The sequence below is a fragment of the Pristiophorus japonicus genome, chromosome 11 (assembly GCF_044704955.1).
Source record: "Pristiophorus japonicus isolate sPriJap1 chromosome 11, sPriJap1.hap1, whole genome shotgun sequence".
Classification (NCBI taxonomy): Eukaryota; Metazoa; Chordata; class Chondrichthyes; family Pristiophoridae; genus Pristiophorus; species Pristiophorus japonicus.
The window spans coordinates 119,751,383-119,775,248 of NC_091987.1; the positions used below are offsets into that span (position 1 = coordinate 119,751,383).

General features: G+C 41.6%; 1 protein-coding gene across 1 annotated transcript in view; it reads left to right on the forward strand.

Annotated features, from left to right (window-relative positions):
* Positions 1-19,846, forward strand: part of LOC139276244 (gamma-taxilin-like) — a 42,678-nt gene extending 22,832 nt beyond the window's left edge. The window contains exons 3-9 of the mRNA XM_070893950.1: positions 82-252; positions 2,080-2,274; positions 5,451-5,570; positions 6,009-6,083; positions 6,663-6,755; positions 10,588-10,683; positions 16,175-19,846. Coding sequence (XP_070750051.1) covers positions 82-252; positions 2,080-2,274; positions 5,451-5,570; positions 6,009-6,083; positions 6,663-6,755; positions 10,588-10,683; positions 16,175-16,510 — 1,086 coding nt within the window. The 3' untranslated portion in view covers positions 16,511-19,846. The remainder of the gene's footprint in view (positions 1-81; positions 253-2,079; positions 2,275-5,450; positions 5,571-6,008; positions 6,084-6,662; positions 6,756-10,587; positions 10,684-16,174) is intronic.
* The last annotated feature ends 4,020 nt before the right edge of the window (positions 19,847-23,866 follow it).

The following is a 23,866-nucleotide window of genomic DNA, read 5'->3' on the forward strand; positions in this document are numbered from 1 at the left end:
ATGCGTTAGATCTATCAAAAGGCCTCAAGTCTTGTTCTAGTCTATTTAGTGTCTTAATTTGCTCCAAATGCTTATTTCTAGTTGGAAGAGAACCGAAGCGTCCAGAAGCAAATAAAACTGCTTCAGAAGAAACAGGCGCAGGTAGTGAAGGAGAAAGTTCACCTGCAGAGTGAGCACAGCAAGGCCATTCTGGCTCGCAGCAAACTGGAGAGTCTTTGTCGTGAACTTCAACGTCATAATAAAACATTAAAGGTAAGGGCATTCAGCACCTGATGGAGTGGAGGTAAAAGTGCTGTACAACCCAGTTATTTGTGATTTAATGCAACTACAGCTGTTTATTGTGGGAGTAGCTGTACGATGCTGTGTTGATATTTTTCAAGTTAAAGGTGTTAAACTAGAGATATATACTATGATGGATTTTGATGGCTCGATTGTGTCTAAATTTAGTTGAATTTTTTGAGGCGGTCACTAGCATGGTGGATAGGGGAGTGTCTCTGGGTGTTGGCTAAATGCCGGTTTTGCCAGTGACCCCCATATTCCAAGAATAAATAATGAAAAAAATCGCTTTTTCCTGTGTTTTTAGGAATAACCATTGTCTCCGGACACCTGTCCCATGCCCTCATGTGGAACTCCCTGCCTCACTTAATCTTCCCTTTCTCCTACCGTTTATTGGCTTTCGTCCTATTCTTTCAACCTTGATGTTCTACGCTATGGATCATGGTCCCTCACATAGGCTCTCGGTAAATAATTTTTTAAAACGCTGTTTTAGAACCACGTTGCACTTTTTTTAAACTGCAGTTGAAAATGGCCATGACACTCAACAATAGGCACCTCCCCTCCAATAAAACCCAAGGAAAATAGAATATTCATATACATAAAGACGTGTGAATACTTGGTGCTGAGTACTGAATGAGAAATGTTCCAGTCCCCTTATTGAACACAATTCACCCAAAAGTAAGAGCCAGTAAAAAGATTGGAATTCCATTACAACTTCAAACACTGCTTATGTCAATTTTCCTATATTTCAGTGGCACTCTATACCGGGAGAGGCTTACGGCCTACCCCATTTTTTCCCTTTCTTGCCCACCTTTGGCCCGCTGCACCATATTATCTCTGGGCCTTAAATCTGACCTTATAAGGAGAGTGAGATATTGAGACAGAATTTGCTATCAAAATAACGGTGAGGCTAATAGCAAATGCTGTTATTTATGCGTAAATAGCACAGCAACTTCAGGCGAGGGCAGATGTGCGGTTAAACGCAAATATCTAAAAGTTGCTTTCCGAGTTGCGCTGCTTTGTCATTAGCTTCATGAAAGCGGCATCTTGCCATCTGCCTCGCCATTGAAGTGCATTGAACAGCGTGAAATTGCTGTATTTGAGCAGTAGATACGAACTAAACTCGCCACAAGAAGTTTAGTCTTAACATTTCAAAAGTAAGTATCCTTTTAATGATATAAATATTAATTACTGCCAATCAACCTCTCTGGCACTGAAAATTAAAAAGTGTTGAGTCTCATTCCTTCAGGTTTTAGTAATTGGAGGTTTTAAAAAATGTAACATTTTTACTTTTCTGTCTCTCTTTCTCTCATATTTTCTAATATGTCAATCTTTCTTTCCCCTTATTTATTTCTCTTTCTGAACCTGATTTGACATTGCATGCATCCACTCTAATTCATACTTCCTGCTTAGTCCTTGCACTGGTTATTTCACCATCCTTCAATCTGATTGGTTAAGGAGATGCACAGTTGCTTGTCCCGTTCACTCGGATCCCTGTCTCTCTCTCTGCACCGTTATCAGCTCACAGTTTCAGCAACTTGCCACACAAAATTTTAAAACCCGTTTAACGGCAAGTGCAAAATCTGAGCCATTGTATTGGTGACAAACGCTTCATAATAAGAACTTGATAATGATTAGTGATGAAGCTAAAATCCATAGTTAGGAATCTTCTGTGCTGTGATTATAGCTAAGAGGACAAATGCCCATATTCAGTTTTTACTTTTGCTAACTCTTTTCTTTATGCTTGGTTGGAATTCAGTTGGAGTAATGAACTGACCACGAATGTGTTTCTAAATTGTGCAGGAGGAAAACATGCAGCGAGCCCGGGAAGAAGAAGAGCGGCGTAAGGAAGTGACGGCACATTTTCAGATGACCCTCAACGAAATTCAGGCCCAGATGGATCAGCATAACCTACACAACACTAAGCTGCGACAGGAAAACATTGAACTTGCCGAGCAACTGAAAAAACTAATAGAACAGTATGAGCTGCGAGAAGAGGTGATTTGGGGTTTGTTTTGGAGGCTTGTGTTTTGCTTGTAATAGAGAATTGCAGATACTAAAATAACTAAAGAAGTTTTCCTGCAAAACAGTTTTGATTGTCACACATTTATTTTTTAAAACAATACATACTTTCATAGGAGTTGAGTTTTTACATTTGTACAGGGCTTTTCTTTACTTGCTAATGGTAGCAAACAACCCAGATTGGCCATTCTCTAACTCTCACTATATTGTAATAGATGTATGGAAAGCTGATATCCAACATAATTGCTCATCATCTTTTACCCAGCATCTAGACACAACCATTTGTAGCTATCCTGGAATCTTGGGTTTTACAAGTACATTGATAACTTTGTAATCTTGGCCATTGGCAAATTGGCCACATGATTTAATATGAGTAACACTAGAGTGGTGAGCTGTTAGACCTGGCTGGGTGGCTGCAATTTAACTGTGGTTAAGTGTAATTGGTAACAGAGGTTTATCTTGTAAGCTATGTGTGTGTGTCTCTTCTGAAGAAGTGGCTGTTGCAGGGAGTAGTTGAATCTCTGCACTAGTCATCATCATCATCCCTCAAACGAGGATGACTTGCTTCCACAAGAGTTCACAGATGTTTCAATGAAGGACCCGATGTTCCTGCCCTGAACTCCAATTGAGGGGATGGAATATGTCTGCGTGAATTTTTTTTAATGTGTGGTGACCTTTGCACATCAGCAACCACACGGGCTTGACAGAGCTAGGCCTTTATCCAGCGGCAAGGGGTTAACCAGGACAACTGGAGACCTACTCTGCTGCACGGACCTAGTGCACACACATATCGCAGTGTGGGTTGGCCCATGCTGCCCCTGGGCCCTCGGCTCTTCTGTGCCCTATACTCTCATTTACCGCTCCTCCGCCACGATCTCTCGCGCTTCTCCGCTGTACCTGGGCTGTGCCGATGTTCCTGCCCACACTCCAAATGGCGGCCTGGGTTTTGATGACATCGTCCATCTCGAAATCGTCGCATACTTGGAGCAGCTCGTACTGGAAGTTGTAGTGGTATGCTGTTCCAGCTCTTTTATAGCCTGGCCTGCGGAGGTGTTAAAAGAACATAAGAAATAGGAGCAGAAGAAGGCCATACGGCCTCTTGAGCCTGCTCGGCCATTTAATATGATCATGGCTGATCCGATCATGAACTCGGGTCCACTTCTCTGCCCGCTCTCCATAACCCCTTATTCACTTATCGTTTAAGAAACTGTCTATTTCTGTCTTAAATTTATTAACTGTCCCAGCTTCCACAGCTCTCTGAGGCAGCGAATTCCACAGATCCACAACCCTCTGAGAGAAGAAATTTCTCCTCATCTCAGTTTTAAATGGGCAGTCCCTTATTCTAAGATTATGCCCTCTAGTTCTAGGCTCCCCTATCAGCGGAAACATCCTCTCTGCATCAACCATGTCAAGCCCCCTCATAATCTTATAAGATTTCCATAAGATCACCTCTCATTCTTCTGAATTCCAACGAGTAGAGGTCCAACCTACTCAACCTTTCCTCATAAGTCAACCCCCTCATCTCTGGAATCAACCTTGTGAACCTTCTCCAACTGCCTCCAAAGCAAGTATTTCCTTTCGTAAATATGGAAACCAAAACTGCACGCAGTATTCCAGGTGTGGCCTCACCAATACCCTGTACAACTGTAGCAAGACTTCCCTGCTTTTATACTCCATCCCTTTTGCAATAAAGGCCAAGATTCCATTGGCCTTCCTGATCACTTGCTGTACCTGCATACTAACCTTTTGTGTTTCATGCACAAGTACCCGCAGGTCCCGCTGTGCTGCAGCACTTTGCAATCTTTCTCCATTCAAATAATAACTTGCTCTTTGATTTTTTTCTGCCAAACTACATGACCTCACACTTTCCAACATTATACTCCATCTGCCAAATTTTTGCCCTCTCGCTTAGCCTGTCTATGTCCTTTTGCAGATTTTGTGTGTCCTCACACAGCTTTTCCTCCCATCTTTGTATCGTCGGCAAACTTGGCTATGTTACACTCAGTCCTCTCCTCCAAGTCGTTAATATAGATTGCAAATAGTTGGGGTCCCAGCACTGATCCCTGCGGCACCCCACTGATTACTGATTGCCAACCTGAGAATAAACCATTTATCCCTACTCTCTGTTTTCTGTTCGTTAGCCAATCCTCTATCCATGCTAATATATTGCCCCTAACCCCGTGATCTTTTATCTTATGCAGTAACCTTTTATGTGGCACCTTGTCAAATGCCTTCTGGAAGTCCAAATACACTACGCCCACTGGTTCCCCTTTATCCGCCCTGTTCGTTACATCCTCGAAGAATTCTAGCAAATTTGTCGAACATGAATTCCCCTTCATAAATCCATGCTAACTCTGCCTGACCGAATTTTGCTTTTCCAAATATCCTGCTACTGCTTCTTTAATAATGGACTTCAACATCTTCCCAACCACAGCTGTTAGGCTAACTGGTCTATAGTTTCCTGCTTTTTGTCTGCCTCCTTTTTTAAATAGGGGCGTTACATTTGCAGTTTTCCAATCTGCTGGGATCTCTCCAGAATCCAGGGAATTTTGGTAAATTACAACCAATGCATCCACTATCCCTGCCGCTACTTCTCAAGACCCTAGGATGCAAACCATCAGGTCCAGGGGATATATCCGCCTTTAATCCCATTATCTCGCAGGCCGGGGGCCACGATGTTCCAGGGCTCGTCGTTCCAGCTCTTTTATAGCCCGGCCTGCAGAGGTGTTCTCACGCAGGTCGGGTGTCCTCGACGTGCACTAGTAAATGCGATGTGTATCACGTAAAGTAAAACTATTGAATTTACTTTAATATGGTGATTAAAATTGCAGATGTGTGCATGAGGCGTTTTCAATATCTAAGCGCAACAGCTAGAGAACTTGCTGCGGCTCCCAGTGTCAGGTACATTATGAGTAACGGGCAGAAAATCCATTTTAATTGGGTTATTTGCTTTGTCTCTTAGCACTTTGGTCTCCACTGTTGTCAGCTTCTGATGAATTGAAATAGCACTCTCCCAATGACCATGGGGAATTTTTAAATGGATCAATGCTGGTGATTACTTTTGTTACAGAAGCTGCTACTTTCTAACTGTCATTGGTGGGTTTGTGAAGCCTTGTTAGTTTATGTTGCCGCCTTTCCCACTTCCCCCATAGCATATCGACAAGGTGTTCAAACACAAGGAGCTACAGCAGCAATTGGTCGATGCCAAACTCCAGCGAACTACAGAGATTATGAAAGAGGTGGATGAGGAACATCACAGGGAGAGGGAGTTTGTGAGTAAAGGCTATTTATTCACCACATTTTCCATGCTTGTGCTAATGCTGCATATTATACAAGCTAAAAGCCTGCCTAAACTGGGACTGCCAACTGCTCCTTTTTATTTCATTTCTGATTGTCTTTTTTTCTTCTGGAGGCATCCAATACTTACTTTCAGGTTACAAAGATACCTCAAGGCTGAATGTAGTGAGAGTGCTGACAGAGAGCGCTGTCTGCTGCATCACACGATCAGTGTGAGGGGCCTCTGCTCCCAGCACATACTTCAGCTTAGCAAATAGATTACACGGTTCTTAAAGAAATATGCAATCTTCTTCCTTTTTGTCCAGAAACATTGCCATTGTTGGAACTGAAAGGAGTTCTGCAATCCTAACTACGAAGGTGATGTCACATTTTCAGAAATGACCTATTTCTTTTTTTTTGTCCTATTTTGCTAGCTACTAAAAGAAGCTACTGAATTGAGGCACAAATGTGAACTCATGAAGCAGCAAGAGGCACAGCTGAAACAACAGGTATGTATGTTCCAGCAAACTGTCGTGACAATCTTGGCTGTTGGCGTCCCCAGCTCTTTGTACCAGCTAATGGTTTGTTGCGCTCGCACTGGGCATGTGCTGTAAGGTAGTTTCTGCCATTCAGTGGTCCCACTCACTGCCTTTTATCTGAGACCTGGTGCTACAATCAAGTGATTGCATTGGATGTGTGTGGCTGGATTTGATGGCACTGCTCATGTTCATACCCATGTCCGCTCCAATGAATACTGACACGTCCCCACCCCCTCCACCTCCACCTCCACCTGTAACACTCTTCATTCAGAAGGAAGATGTAGCGTCAAAAGAAACCTACACACACAAGCAAATGTGATGGGAGCAGAACAATGACGAGGTGAGTTGAGAAAAAAAGAACAAGTGAAATATTACAGAGAAGAATTAGAAGAAAACACACTGCATGACACCTGCTCAGCTTTCTTTGAAGTGAGCAACGACCCATCAGATTAGCATGACTCTTGATCCTGATTGTTGCAGTATGGTTACAGACCTAACTATTCATTCGTTGATTCATTCACTACATGTGTGGTGTTTTTCATTTTAAAGCTTTCCCTGTATATGGATAAGTTTGAAGAATTCCAGAGCACATTGGCAAAGAGCAATGAAGTTTTTACAACGTTCAGGCAGGAAATGGAAAAGGTAAGGCCAATGTATCAATGTATCTCTCTGTGCCTAGTTTAACTCCGTAATAACATTTTCAACACATTACCAATTGTTAAAATAGTATGGAATTGGTGGGGGGTTTTCTGCCTGCTTTTCCGGTGCTTTTAGTTGCTGGTTTGTCTTTTTTGAATTGTCTGCCTGAAGGTTTGGAGAGAGATTTTCTTTCATTGATGGATAAATCCTAAATTTTATATCAAAATTATTAGTATCAGCAACTTAAGATATATGGAACTTAACAGCATCATGAATTTGAACTTTACATATCAATCCCCAACCTCCATGCTAAGGGGTTGCATGGCTTATAAAGAGAAACATCTTGGACCCCTATGTGTGATCAGGAACATTCAGATGGCTGGCATGCCACAAGTTGCCCCTCCTTTTTGTCACACTAAAGGTCAATGTCCATCCTCCTGATTGAGGCAATGAAGGCCAGATATAAAACCCATGCTCATCTATCCAGTGCCTACCAGATTTGGGTTGTACAAGCAAATGGTACTGAAGCCACCAACCCCCCCCCCCCATTCCACCCCAACTGGGGCCACCATTGTTTGTTGCTGTATGGTGTGTCTCCATGCTGCCACCAAGAGAATGGATGGCAGTGCACTCGGTGTATATGGTGAGTGCAATTCTTTTCTTCTTCATTCTCTGGGTGTGAGTGATGCTGGCAAGGCTGGCATTGAGAAGGTGGTGGTGGTTCAGTTTGAACCTGAGATACAATGCAGTCAGTGGCTTGCTAGGCTACTTCAGGGGGCTGTTAAGAGTTAACCACATTGGTGTGGGACTGGAGTCACATATAGGCCAGACTGGGTAAGGACGGCAGGTTTCCTTCCCTAAAGGACATTACTTAACCAGTTGGATTTTTACGGCAATCCTTTTAAACTAAATTCAATTTCGCAAATTGCCATGGTGGAATTTGAACTTATGTTCTCTGGATTATTAGTCCGGGCTCTGGATTACCAGTCCAGCAACTTAGCCACTACACTACCATACCCGGTACAGCTCTCATTTGTCAGTTGCCTAATGAAGGGGGCTAAGTAGGATCCCTTTGGGGTTGAGGTAGTTCCAAAATTGCAAGTCTGACAATCAGAAGTTTGCAACCATATCAGCCCTCCGTGGCAGACTTGGTAATCCAATCCTTGAGCCAAGCTGATCTGCAATGCTCCAGGTCACTGTTGATGATTGATGATGCTTAATATAGGGTGTCCATACGTTCCAGTTTCCTGGGGACAGTGATGCAGCAGTGTCCTCGGGCAAACGATGTCTCTGGAAGAGTCCCCGGTTACACGTTTCCTTTCCGGGCGCCCCTATCGATCATACCCACCATGAGTGCCGCAACTGGTCAGGAGGTTAGCCCTGACGCGGGCTTGAGTTGTAAGCGACTGGTCTATTGGTTAGCATTCCTGTCGATCGAATATGCACCGTCAACGAGTTTGTTGATCCCAGCTCAACCCCAACCTCGCTCGACAACCAACCCCCATTTTATTTTTCCCCCCCTCTTCCTTCACTACGTGATGTACCAGTTTGACTCGTAGGCAGTCGCGAGCCGATTGGTCGACAGGCGTTGATTTTGTCATCCTCTCTTTCCCTCCCCCCTCCCCCCCCCCCCGCCCATCCCCATCCCCATCCAAAATAGTCTCAATTCAGAAGCTGATTGGTCAGTCAGTGATGGTTACACGCAATGATTGCGTTGATACATGATGTCATGATGTGTTTATATATGGGGAAAAAACGGCCAGCAATGCTCGACGCAGAGGCGACAAAAGGACAGGTTGTCACCAAGAACCTACAACAGTGTCAAGGGCAATTTTAGGGAGATCAAAAGCCCTGTGAAACCAAATCGTGTTATTGTATTATTTATAAATGATGTCTCAATGCGCTTCAGTGCTGTGACGTCACATCTGTGGTAATTATATGGACATTTGTTTTGCAGTGTATATGTGCAACTGTTTAAAATTTAGGCTGCTAAAATAATTTTGCCAGGCTACACTATGCAACCTGTATTTTCTTGTGCTCCCACCCTGTGTGTCCCCAGATTAGGTTTAGAAAATATGGTCACCTTCGCTTAATGGGAGCTGGAGGGGTTAGATCTGTTGCTCGGGCTGGGATTCTTTCCGTGTGGCTCTTCTGAGTGGTTAACCAATGACAAGCTTACTTAGTGTGCTGTAGTGGTAGTTGACACAGTTTACATAAGAAATAGGAGCAAGAGTAGGCCACACAGCCCCTCAAGTCTGCTTGCCCATTTAATACGATCATGGCTGATCCGATCATGGACTCAGATCCACTTCCCTGCCCGCTCCCCATATCCATTAATCCCTTATCGGTTAAGAAACTGTCTATCTCTGTCTTAAACTTATTCAATATCCCGGCTTCCACAGCTCTCTGAGGCAGCGAATTCCACAGATTTACAAACCTCAGAGAAGAAATTCCTCCTCATCTCAGTTTTAAATGGGCAGCCCCTTATTCTAAGATTATGCCCCCTAGTTCTAGTCTCCCCAATCAGCGGAAACATCCTCTCTGCATCCACCTTGTCAAGCCCCCTCATAATCTTATATATTTCGATAAGATCACCTCTCATTCTTCTGAATTCCAATGAGTAGAGGCCCAACTTACTCAACCTTTCCTCTTAAGTCAACCCCCTCATCTCCGAATCAACCTCGTGAACCTTCTCTGAACTGCCTCCAAAGCAAGTATATCCTTTCATAAATATGGAAACAAAAACTGAACGCAGTATTCCAGATGTGGCCTCATCAATACCATGTATAACTGCAGCAAGACTTCCCTGCTTTTATACTCCATCCCCTTTGCAATAAAGGTCAAGATTCCATTGACCTTCCTGATCACTTGCTGTACCTGCATACTAACCTTTTGTGTTTCGTGCACAAGTACCCTCAGGTCCCACTGTACTGTAGCACTTTGCAATTTTTATCCATTTAAATAATAACTTGCTCTTTGATTTTTTTTTTTCTGCCAAAGTGCATGACCTCACACTTTCCAACATTATACTCCATCTGCCAAATTTTGCCCACTCACTTAACCTGTCTATGTCCTTTTTCAGATTTTTTGTGTCCTGCTCACACACTGCTTTTCCTCCCATATTTGTATCGTCAGCAAACTTGGCTACGTTACATTCGGTCCTTTCTTCCAAGTCGTTAAACTCCAGCAGTATTCCTATGTGGCCCTATGAGTTTTTCAGCACGCCAGGCAAACATAAACTACCCGTGTAGATTTCTTTAATAGCTTGGTTTGGAGCCTCCAAGGTAGTAATGGATTTCTGCACGTGTCATATACCAGTTGACACACACAATTGATGAATCTCACCTCAAATTGGTTCCTTTCTAATGCATGCTAGGTATCCATGCAGCGTAAAATGTATTTCTGTTGCTGTTTTCTGCTTTCTGTTTGGCATTAATATTGAGACCTGAAATAACGGATTTCTTGCTGTTGCGCACTATTATTGTAGAGCTGACTTTTTTTTCAACTTAAAAAAAGAACTGGGGTATCCATCCTGTAATACTAGTGATGGAGGAAGACTTCATGGATACTTTCACAACATTTTTTCGTGCATTTGAGTTTGTGCGCTACTTGATGCAGTCTGATTGTGGCATCAGAGCATGTAGCTTGGTCAAGGGGGTTCAGTTGATTCACCCGGTTCGCAAGGAGAGGGAGTGTTTTTTTCTTTAGGAGCAAAAGAATAGATGATTGCTTTGGGGAGAAAACTTAACCCACATTTGTGATGTCTGTTGGGGAAGGTTAAAAATGTTTGTGTGATGTCGCGCTGAATGGAATTTTGTGATTCTACCTTGTGCAGATGACAAAGAAAATCAAGAAGCTGGAAAAAGAAACTACAGTGTGGCGCACTAAGTGGGAGAACAATAACAAAGCACTCTTACAGATGGCCGAGGAGGTGTGTGCTGTCTCTGTTAAATGTCGGAATTGTTCTTCATTCTCTTTAACCTGGAGTATGAGTTGTACTTTCACTGCGCAGGTGCTGCTTTGCACAAAAAATGCCAATGCTCGTAACCTGAGATTTCTCTCAACACCTGTATTATAGCAGATCTGCAAAACTGATCTATAAATTTCTAATTTATTTAGAATGTAGGCAAAAAGCATTGAAATTCCAAATATTCCTGAAGCCATAAACTGAGCTGGGGATGGAAGCAGAATTAGGAGGCGCAATGCTGAAGAAAGGATTCCGATGAGCTTCGTAATCTTCCCCCTGAAAAATTAAAACACGTCAATTGCTCTCTTTTAAAAAGAAAAAGGGTATATTTTTGGGTTTCTAATGCATCTGCAGGCAGGCTGCTGTTTACAATTGAAATAAAGAATACAGAAAAAACACTTCCTTGCCTTGGGTTGAAGGAGGGTTGCATGCTGAAATTTATCAATGAGAGATGAAAGTGCGAATGCAAACTCCTTCTTGCCCTGCAGCAGCATTCTGTTGAAAGAACACTCTGCTCCATATTGGGGGTTGGGAACTATTTTGGGACTTTAGGCAGAATGTTACCGTTGGTTCTTGGCCCATGATCCGGGTCAGTGGAAATCCATAGGCACAGAATTTTGTTCCTTCCATATCAGTAATTCCACAATTCCCACACCATGTATGTGTAAAAAAAAATTAAGAGTGCTTGTTCAGGAGGTCTGACCAGCTATACCTGCTATTTTTTTTACTCTGCTTTGTCCAACATAAAGGGCCACTTGGTCAGTATTTTTCAGCAGCAAAACTACTGTTGCATAATTTCTGATTTTGCAGTTAAAAGTATAGTTATTGCCCGAATCTATGCCAATGAAAGGCCTATTTAGTTGTACAAAGCGGACGGTCTGCACCTGGGCAGGACCGGAACCAAAGTCCGAGGAGGAGTGTTTGCTAGTGATGTTGGGGAGGAGTTATACTAATATGGCAGAGGGATGGGAACCAATGCAGGGAGACAGAGGGAAACAAAATGGAGACAGAAGCAAAAGACAGAAAGGAGATGAGGAAAAGTGGAGGGCAGAGAAACCCAAGACAAAAAACAAAAAGGGCCACTGTACAGCAAAATTCTAAAGGGTCAAAGTGTAATAAAAAGGCAAGCCTGAAAGCTCTGTGCCTCAATGCGAGGAGTATTCGGAACCCAGGAGAGGGCTCTGAGCTTAGTTAGAGTGGGTGAGAGCTCAGATGAACAGGACCCCAAGAAAGAATGCAAAAGGCACTTGGGGTAAGGGTAAACCACAAGGGACAATAGGAAGGGACAATATGTATGAATATAAGGGGGCTGCAGGAGGGGTCAAAACTAAAAATCATGGTTTAAAAACTAGTATTAAAATACTCTACCTATACGCACGCAGCATTCGAAATAAAGTAAATGAGTTGACGGCACAAATCATTACAAATGGGTATGATTTGGTGGCCATTACAGAAACGTGGTTGCAGGGTGGCCAAGACTGGGAATTAAACATACAGGGGTATCTGACAATTCGGAAGGATAGACAAGAAGGGAAAGGAGGTGGGGTAGCTCTGTTGTTAAAGGATGATATCAGGGCAGTTGTGAGAGATGATATTGGCTCTAATGAACAAAATGTTGAATCATTATGGGTGGAGATTAGAGATAGTAAGGGGGAAAAGTCACTAGTGGGAGTAGTTTATAGGCCCCCAAATAATGACTTCACGGTGGGGTGGACAATAATCAAGGGAATAATGGGGGTATGTGAAAAAGGAACGGCAGTAATCATGGGGGATTTTAACCTACATATTGATTGGTCAAATCAAATCGCACGGGGTAGCCTGGAGGAGGAATTCATAGAATGCATAGGGGATTGTTTCTTAGAACAGTATGTTACAGAACCTACAAGGGAGGAAGCTATCTTAGATCTGGTCCTGTGTAATGAGTCAGGAATAATAAACGATCTCCTAGTAAAAGATCCTCTCGGAATGAGTGATCACAGTATGGTTGAATTTGTAATACAGATTGAGGGTGAGGAAGTAGTGTCTCAAACGAGCGTACTATGCTTAAACAAAGGGGACTACAGTGCGATGAGGGCAGAGTTGGCTAAAGTAGACTAGGAACACAGACTAAACGGTGGCACAATTGAGTAACAGTGGAGGACTTTTAAGGAGCTCTTTCATAGTGCTCAACAAAAATATATTCCAGTGAAAAAGAAGGGCAGTAAGAGAAGGGATGACCAGCCGTGGATAACCAAGGAAATAAAGGAGAGTATCAAATTAAAAACCAATGCGTATAAGGTGGCCAAGGTTAGTGGGAAACTAGCAGATTGGGAAAATTAAGAATGACTAAGAAAGCAATAAAGAAAGGAAAGATAGATTACGAAAGTAAACTTGCGCAAAACATAAAAACAGATAGTAAAAGCTTTTACCAATATAGAAAACGGAAGAGAGTGACTAAAGTAAATGTTGATCCCTTAGAAGATGAGAAGGGGGATTTAATAATGGGAAATGTGGAAATGGCTGAGACCTTAAACAATTATTTTGCTTCGGTCTTCACAGTGGAAGACACAAAAACCATGCCACAAATTGCTGGTCACGGGAATGTGGGAAGGGAGGACCTTGAGATAATCACTATCACTAGGGAGGTAGTGCTGGACAGGCTAATGGGACTCAAGGTAGACAAGTCCCCCGGTCCTGATGAAATGCATCCCAGGGTATTAAAAGCGATGTCGGAAGTTATAGCAGATGCATTCGTTATAATCTACCAAAATTCTCTGGACTCTGGGGAGGAAGCAGCTAATGTAACGCCTCTGTTTTTAAAAAAAAAAGGGGGGCAGATAAAAGGCAGGTAACTATAGGCCGGTTAGTTTAACATCTGTAGTGGGGAAAATGCTTGAAGCTATCATTAAGGAAGAAATAGCGGGACATCTAGATAGGAATAGTGCAATCAAGCAGACGCAACATAGATTCATGAAGGGGAAATTATGTTTAACTAATTTACTGGAATTCTTTGAGGATATAACGAGCATGGTGGATAGAGGTGTACCGATGGATGTGGTGTATTTAGATTTCCAAAAGGCATTCGATAAGGTGCCACACAAAAGATTACTGCAGAAGATAAAGGTACGTGGAGTCAGAGGAAATGTATTAGCATGGATAGAGAATTGGCTGGCTAACAGAAAGCGGAGAGTCAGAATAAATGGGTCCTTTTCGGGTTGGAAATCAGTGGTTAGCGGTGTGCCACAGGGATCAGTGCTGGGACCACAACTGTTTACAATATACATAGATGACCTGGAAGAGGGGACAGAGTGTAGTGTAACAAAATTTGCAGATGACACTAAGATTAGTGGGAAAGCGGGTTGTGTAGAAGACACAGAGAGGCTGCAAAGAGATTTAGATAGGTTAAGCGAATGGGCTAAGGTTTGGCAGATGGAATACAATGTCGGAAAATGTGAGGTCATCCACCTTGGTGAAAAAAAAACAGTAAAAGGGAATATTATTTGAATGGGGAGAAATTACAACATGCTGCGGTACAGAGGGACCTGGGGGTCCTTGTGCATGAATCCCAAAAAGTTAGTTTGCAGGTGCAGCAGGTAATCAGGAAGGCGAATGGAATGTTGGCCTTCATTGCGAGAGGGATGGAGTACAAAAGCAGGGAGGTCCTGCTGCAACTGTACAGGGTATTGGTGAGGCCGCACCTGGAGTACTGCGTGCAGTTTTGGTCACCTTTCTTAAGGAAGGATATACTAACTTTGGAGGGGGTACAGAGACGATTCACTAGGCTGATTCCGGAGATGAGGGGGTTACCTTCTGATGATAGATTGAGTAGACTGGGTCTTTACTCGTTGGAGTTCAGAAGGATGAGGGGTGATCTTATAGAAACATTTAAAATAATGAAAGGGATCGACAAGATAGAGGCAGAGGTTGTTTCCACTGGTCAGGGAGACTAGAACTAGGGGGCACAGCCTCAAAATATGAGGGAGCCAATTTAAAACCGAGTTGAAAAGGAATTTCTTCTCCCAGAGGGTTGTGAATCTGTGGAATTCTCTGCCCAAGGAAGCAGTTGAGGCTAGCTCATTGAATGTATTCAAATCACAGATAGATAGATTTTTAACCAATAAGGGAATTAAGGGTTATGGGGAGCGGGCGGGTAAGTGGAGCTGAGTCCACGGCCAGATCAGCCATGATCTTTTTGAATGGCGGAGCAGGCTCGAGGGGCTAGATGGCCTACTCCTGTTCCTAATTCTTATGTTCTTGTATTACAAGTGCATGGGGTAAATATTTTTACTGCAATAGCCCCTTGTTTCTATTGTATTATTTAATGGTGTGGGGCAGCCGTTTCATTTCCTTAAACATTGTAACGAGTAGTGTGGAAATATAATGAGTACAAGAAGATGGGCTAATAAGAGATGTTGAGTAACAGCCCTGTATTTACTGCTAGTCCCCACTCCTGATCTCCTCAAAGAAGATCAACTTCGTTAACCCCCAGAAATGTTTGAGTTTAATTTCCTTAATTTCCCAATTTAGGCTTTTTCCCTTTCCCCATGTTGAATATGTAGATGGACGTCTCTATGAATGAAACTTGTGCACCTGTTCTAGGAGATACAGCAGACCAACGTGTTTTCTATTGCTTGTAGAGAAGATGCCTTATGTTGTTTTGAGAAATAAAGTTTTAAATGCGCTGAAAGGAGAAGCCCATGTCAAAGACTTGTTTTGGTTGCTTCTATGCAGCTTCTATCTAGTACACACATTGAAGTGGGAGAACATTATCGCTGTAGATTTCTATTCTTGTCGTCTTCTTTCAGCCCAGAATTAGCATGCGATTGCTTTGAACTTTTGCTTCTTTCTCATGCATCAGAGCGGTTGGAAGTCAAAACCACCTTTGGAAACAAAACAACAGATATGGACAGTTCCGAGATGCTCAAACATATAAATTCAACCATTCTTTGTTTGGGTGGCTTCTGGTCTGACCATTTGATGTCATGTGTAGTCCTTGCATCAGTCTTTTATATGTGGTTAAAAGAAAGAACTTGCATTTATATATAGTGCCTTTCACAACCGTAGGATGTCCAAAGCGCTTTACAGCCAGTTAAATAATTTGAAGTGTAGTCGCTGTTGTAATATAGAAAACATGCAGCCAATTGCACACAGCAGGGTCTCACAAACAACAATGTGATAATGACCAGATAATCTGTTTTTGTGATGTTGGTTGAGGGATAAATATTGGCTGGGACACCGGGGTGAACTCCCCTGCTTTTCTTCAAAATACTGCCATGGGGTCTTTTCCATCCACCTGAAAAGGCAGGCAGGTTTAACATATCATCTGAATAGAAGGCACCTCCAACAGTACTGCACTGGTTATCTTAGCATTTCAAAATTTAAAAATAGATGCAGCAGGCATAGTAAATGATTAGAATTTGTAACATATTGAACAAATACTTGATAACTTTTTGCTTTTCTTTCAAAATTCTTACAGAAAACTCTTCGAGACAAGGAATACAAGGGTCTACAGGTGAAACTGGAGCGATTGGAAAAGCTTTGCAGGGCTCTGCAGACAGAGAGAAATGACCTGAATAAAAAAGTGCAGGTTCTTCAGTGTCAGCTTTCAGGAAATGATGGGCCCTTAGACCTGACAGAGGAGGAATACCAGGCATGCAAGACCCCAGGTTCTTCAGAATTGGCTGAGGTGAACACTTCAAGTCAGGAAGAAGGAGGAAGTCAGCCTCATGCTACAGCTATTTTAGATCAAGAGCGTTCAACTGGCGATCTAGAGAATGCTGCTGCAGCTTCGGGCATTGATTCTGTTGACTAAAATTATCTGTTTAAAAAAAAATTGTGTGGAGTTATATATTTTTGTGTAATTATCGTTTGACTTGTTCTTGGTAATTATTGGCTTTGTGGTGAGAATTTCTTACACATTTTTCTACCATATCTGTATTTTCTTAGGGGAAAAAGGAATTTATGTGGTTCAAGTAGCTGTATGGTGGGTCAAGTTAGTCTACTTTATAAAGTTTCATAATTGAGTACATTTGTTTCATCCTTTTTATTTTAAATTGAAATTTTTGACATTGTGGTCCACCTCAAGACTCTCAATACTTGGTCTGAGATGTAAACATTTACGTGTAATTTTAATAACCTGAGTTTGTATTTTTTTTTTAAACCGAGCTGGTTTTCTTGCAGCGTAGGTGCAACTGGGTATGTTTGTTTGAGACGTGCTTCCACAGATGGGATTGCTACCTGATATTCTGACAGTGTGTCTTTTGACTCTGGACCTCCATAAAGCACTGCTGCTACTTGATTGAAACTTCTAACAGATGTGGAAACAGTTAATGTTAAGAGTTAGAGAATAGAAGAGTGCTATCTGGATATTATAGGTCGCTTCAGATGAGCAGAAATGGTGTCCACTTGCAGAGTTTGAAATTCTTTTGCAGCGTTGGCAGTTTCCCATGTCTTCGGTTCAGTGAGCCTTCAGTCGAAATGCTAGCTGTGCGGAAAGGTGAACCAATGCTAGTTTGTGCCACTTGTTGCTGCCTGTTAATTATTGTTGTGTATGCCCTCATACCCCTGAAATTATAAGGAACCAGAGTGCCATCAGTTCCCTAGTTTTCTAGTCAGTCCTCTGCTCCCTATGTTCCCAGTAGAAAGAAGCATGCAATGGATTTTGACCCTCAGTAAGTTAGTGTTGGGATTGAGCTTAATTTGGCAGGCTGTTCTCACACCAGCATTTTTGTTAGTTTGCAAAGTTTTGATGTCCAACCATTGGGGCTGACCCTGATTTGTTAGTAGCAAATGATCTAAAAAAAAAGTTTAGTATTTGGTCTTATCTTTTTTTTGTAGCCTGTTTGGTCAAAGCAACCATTTTCGTTTCTTTAGTTTATTTTTAAGAATAAAGGGAACATTTTCCCTGAGACAATATTTTATTTTAAGTGTAGCCATGGTTAACTGCACTATCCTTTCACCTCAGGATTTGAACCTAGACCAAAGTGAAGATGATGAAAATCTTCGGTCTCTGGCTGCAAGGGTTGCAACTGAAATTATTTTTTGCATTCTTCATCTCCGGTGGCCCTGTAACTGTACAGCACAAAGCTGTCATTGATAGACCTATTCCCTCAGACACAATAGATGGATAAACTGAAACTGGTTTAATGGGGGGGGTCCTCTTGAGATTACTACGGAGACACATTTGGAGTAGAGTGAAGGCTTTTAGCAGCGAGTACTAAATACTTGGTACCCAAAGAAAACAATTATCTCATTCGCACCACTGAATTTGGCATGAAATGTAGATGTCATTTCATATATGGAATGTCTGTCAGAGTTGAGCAATGATAATTAAATGGAAGCATTTTAGATGCCAACTCAAGATTGTTGGCAAATTGACAACAAAAATGGCCAAATTGAGCACTGGATGTGAAAGGAAAAGGGAGGTAACTGAATTGATTGTGAGGTCCTGATGGTTTTTTAATTGACATAGTTATTTATAAACCTGTACCTTTATCATCGGATCTATATATACATTAACTATTTGTGAATACAATTCCCATTCCAGAAACCATGATTTAAGCCCACTTCTGAGTAATCAATTTTTTATGTATTTAACTGTTTTCCCTCTTTCTGAATTTTCTTTGCTTTGACTTGCTATTGATGTACCCTTCCCCACTCTGCTCTCTAGGAGGTCCAGCAGTACATACATACATCACATACTGAGGGATGTGGATTCCAGTTCTTGCACTGAGTGATTTGAAAATCCGTCTACAGGATGAATTTGATCAAAGATCAGCCAAGACTACTAGATGTGATATAGCATTGGGCCGCCAGTAGTTTTGCAAAAAACTGACATGCATTTTGTCCTCAATTGGACACATTTCTGGATGGGGTTTAAAAAATATATAATTGACCCAGGAATATATAGGACTGATCAGTCCCGTTTCAGCAAGGGTTTTTCCCACCCCACTCCAACTTTGAGCCCACTTATGACCCAGTGGGATAATCGAAATACTGTAGCACTACAGTTTCTGAATGCACTCACCTTTTTCTCTTTGATATATCGACGCTTCACTTGTATCTGCTGGTCTGTCCCGCCCCTGAAATGCATACGGATGTGATTCAGATCAGTGCCATTTTTATCTGGTGTTTTGATCAGCTGATTAAAGAGCAGCTTTGGGCATGGTGGTTATGAAAAATTCCTAACTCCCTCTTTAGGGAAGAGGGGAAGTGTGTTGTGAATCTGCTCTGCAGTTGAAGAGATTAAAAACTGATTAATAAGGATCCACCACAAAGTTTTCATTAGAAATGGGCTGCCTGAAAGTTTCTCGAACTACTGGTTGCCCAATACTGTGTTTTGAACTTTTCTTGTTGGTTTCAGGCAGATGGACAATTTATGTATCTTCCCTGTAGTGTTCCAGCTGGTGTTTTAGTTTTGTCAAATCTCCTTTGGCTTTGATATTTAATGAAACTCTTTCATTATGAGCCGTCCTTTGCTCTTGCACGGTTCACAGTATTTTGTTGGGAGGAAAATGCTGTGTTTTGTGCGCTTAAATATCAGAAACCTAAAAATGACAGCTTGGCTATTTGTTCCCTTTGCCACCTTAGTGTGTTTCACTCTAGTGAAAGCATTTGATGTAATCTGTGAAACATTCCACTTGATGTGCCACTTGTTCCTTCAGTTCTTTGCACATTCCTGTGGTTTTTTCCCCCCAGGAAGTTATGAAATGTGAACCCACAAACCTCATGGTTATAAGTTCTTATTTTCAGATGTAGCATTTTTTTTTATCCTCTTGTATTACTTGAATATAACCTGCACTACGAGTTTAGATAGCTCCAAGCAACGGTGTCTGGATGCCAGGGCTCAAAATTAACAATAGTCCTTATAGTCAAGGTTTTTGATTGAGGGACGGCAAGCGATGTGCCAGACCTTTTGGTACAACCATTACTCCTTAGTTACTGAAGTACAGCAATGGGTTCTTTGGTTGGCTTTTGAGTAAAGCTGCAGTAAGTCACAGCAATAGATGGATGTTATCATTTGGTGTACAGAAAAGTGTTGTATTCTGGAAAGAACTTGCTGTCTAGCCCCATGCACAAGGAACGCTCATGTGGGTCAGGTGCCTGTGAAACTTTGGGCAGATCAGTTGCTGAAGGATTGGATTAAAATTTGGGGGGGGGGGGCGGGTGGATGTGGGGGAGCAAGCCACCAGCTTTTCAAAAGTTCAGTGCACAACTGAAACTAATACTTCATTATGGAATATAATTTGATGCAAATTAATTTACAACATAAGGCTGAGTGTACTGTAATAGAAAGGCAGGAAAAACAGAAATTGCAGAAGGGGAGTAGTGGGTGGATTTTATCTTTCAGTGTACAGTGTGCCTTCCTTGGGCTGCTATTCTCTTGAAAGCTGCCTGTGTTAATGCAGGCTCGGAGAAATGGTAAAGTTGGTTTCCCATCCTTATAGGGTGCATGAACACCTTGGGCTACTGGGACCTTGACAAAGGAGTGAACTAGGTGTTTTGTGTATTTGTCAAAGGCAAAATGGAGGAAAGAAATTTCAAAAGGAACAAAAATCCAGCGAGCATGCACTTGAGTAGTTCCTCTTTAATGTACAAGCGGTACACCCATGCCTGCCTTACAATCTGATTGGCTGATAATCTCAATTTAATTGAATCCAAAGTTCAATTTATGTCCTACTGTTAGAAAAGATACAGTAGTTCTACAGGGGCGTTCAAGCAAAACCATCATGCACAAGTTGAGAAGTGTCTGCAGTCCAATGTCCTAAAATCTAAATTATAACCACCTCCGATCTCAAGCAATGCTTGTGAAGTGGCAATTTTTTTCACTGGTGATCAGTTAATTATTACATTTCAGGCAAACTACCAAATCTATTTGAAGCCGAGCTCAAAGCCATTCTATTCAATCCTGGTCTCGACTTTACACTTTGATGACCTTCCAATGACCAAAATCACAGCATGTTTTATGTTATGTAGTCGATGCACCAGCAGAGTAAATTGGTGTGCCAGTGTGTTGCACTGGACAGTTGGATGCAGTTTTCAGCTGAAGTGAGATTGAGGGCAGAATTATTGAATAGAGAACTGGAACTTCTTCACATAGAGGACAGTGAGGCATCCCACATATCTGGTAGCTGGTGAAAGTGTGTGTTGTATTGGCAGAGACCGCTCTCTTAGACTTAGGTTTGCTTAGGAATATGTGGGGAAAGCACGGGCTCTATCACTCAACTGGTATTTTGGTACCCTGATACTGTGAATTTTGATCATACCTCATGGCATGCTGCCATTTCCTGTATTTCAGCATCATACTCTCATACTATAGGGACTGATGCCAACATACAGTCAGTAAAATATTTTACATCCATTTCAAATAGTAAAAACCAGTGGTATTTACCCGGAGCTTAAGTATTGGCAGTTACGTAATTAAACCAGATAAGATGTGGTTTATTTGACAACACAGGTTATGCTAGTTACTGATCTAGCTCAAAATAAGGTGCCTTGTTTCAATGCAATCAGCCCCTTAATGTAGGTAACTAGCTTTGCATTCTATACTTCATACGGTAAGCTATTTAAGTCTGGGGTCATAATTTTCCTATGTTGGGATTAACCAATCCAAAATGTATTTTAATAGAAAGTATGAATTAGTACAATCTGATCCCGCCAGGGTAGTTGGTTCACTTCATTGTATTTGCACTTGGCCAGCAGAATTACTGCCTGCTTTAGATAATCCACTTAATTTTAAGTGTATGGCAACTACTACAAAGTAAATAATGCCTGCCTAGCAGGTCAACGAGGGAGCACTCCAACCATTCAGGCACAGCTTGGACGAATACTGTGCACCCACCTCCTACTGAGCACTGAAGACCCCTCCCTGACTGATACTCATTGGTGACATATACTTTTTTGTCTCCATTTGCAAAATTGCTATTATCAACCCTTTAGACAGATTAAAGCAGACAATATTGCCTATTAAATCTCTACTTTTATTGGACAGGAGCAAAATGCTACGCTTCCTGTGATTTTAATGTTTTTTTTGCTAGTTCAAAATCAAGGTGTGTACCTAGTACTGTGCACTGTATTGCTCAAATGATTGGTTTAGAGATCTTAAATTAAAGGTCTTTTAATCAGCAGTAATTAACTAATGCAGATAATTGAGGAAATCAAATTTGAGATTGATTTTCCTTAGTACTACTTGATTGACCAATTCTTAGACCCATTTCTGTTCAAAATATCCTTTTAAATTGCTTCACAAGTTGCATCCCAACTGCAGTTGGTCCCAAGCCTTGAAGAGGTAGCTTCCCTCTGTTTATGTGGTGAAACTTTCCATAGCACTTGAACTGTCTTTTTAACAATTTTTGAACAGATGCTTGCTGTTTTTTTTTTACACAGCCATTGTTTTTGTGTAGAAGACTTACACATACTAAATAACTGAATTTAGAGGGGGTGTGTTAATAGTTGAGATTTGAAATATTTTGCTACAACCACCCAACCAATTTTGAGCTCTCGCAAATAACAATGAACAGGCCAGATCTCAGACCTGTCTTAAAGGAGCAGGGGTTTTATTTTCTAAATGTTTTTTTTTAAATAAACAGCGTCACGTGAGATTCTCTCCAGTTTAATTTTTACGTAGCATAACTTCACATGACGGAGTGCAAAATCTAGTGAAAATGGTACGCTTTCTCATCTGAGGTGGTGATGGGGAAATTGTAGAAATCCGAAATCAGACCTGAACTGTTTGTTCATCCGGTGTGAGGTGTAATAAGTTGCTTGGGTTTTCTAATTGTGATTGGCATGGCTTTCAGCAGTTTAGCTCCTATTAGTGTATTGAAAATGGTGTAAAGTTCTAATTCTGCTCACTTTTAAATCTGTTCTCCTACACCCCCTAGTGGATTATTAGGTAGTTTCACTTCATGTTGTGCTGAGTCACAGACCAGAAGGACTCGTGTTCGTTCGATCCCTGGTCTCCACTGACATAGCTGATCCTAGCTGAGGTGATGGTGGGGTGGGTGGGGCACTACAATTGGCTTCATTGTCCCTGGGCTTAAAAAAAGGGAAAGGACCAGGATTTCTCTCCTGATCGCAATTCTGAGAAACCCTTGCTGTAAAGTATGCATAAGTCAACTTCGGGTTGGGGGAAGGTTGCACTTTTCTGTTGTCAAATGAGACTCACTGCCTCAGTTTACACATGAAGAATGGTCACTTGGGGCAAGGTATTAGAGACTTGTCAATCCTCATAGAACTGTACCCTAAATTAAGTCATCAAGAGTAGAGAGAGAAATGGTGGCAGTGGAATATGTTAATCCACGTGCATACATGTTTTGTAGAGTGTTTTATTCAAAGTGTTTCACAATTGTTAAAGAGATGATATTGAGAGACTGGGCTGTGTTCTATTTATAAGCTGCTGTTCCTTGCACATGACTGGCTTATGTGAGCCAGTTACAAACTTGTTCAATTCATCTTGTAAAAATCACACTGAGTGACTTAAGAGGTTAGAGGCTGCAGCTTCTAATGGGGAGGGGAGAGGGGAATTAGGCGCCATTTCCAGTACAGAAAGTAATAAAGCTTTACTCGACCCTTTCAGTATGTTTTCTTAAAACTGCTGTCTTAATTGGTCAAAATGACATGGTTTCTGAAACACCTATTTTTGATATTGTTCTTCCTACCTAATTGTGCTGAAGAAAAAAGATGCAGCTTCTAATCCAGATATTATTGCACTTCTGAAACTGCAGTAATTATTTTTAATTAAAAGATACAGACTGTATTCCTATGTGGAATGTTCCAATATTTTGCGTACGCTGACGCAAAAATAGAGAAGATGTTTGGTGCATAGCATGTCTTCCTAGTACTGCCTGATTAGAATGGGTTTGCTGTCTGTGTTGATCAATGTTTTGCTGTGGCAAAGAAGTAATGCTGTACTGACAGTGCAGTTACACATTTCGCTGAGAATGCTGCGGTTGAAACCTCAGGTGATGATGAGAACAAAAAAAAACTACCTCTGAAGATTGTAGCAGAGAATAACTGTGAAACAATGCGAGGCAGAAATAGTCGATGCTTAAATTCGTTTTATTTTTTCGGGGGTTTGGGCAAGTATTTGGGTGGTCAGCACGGTCTTGCTTTCAAATTTTCTCACACATTTTGTAGAATTCCTGAAATGTGAATCTAAAATGTTATT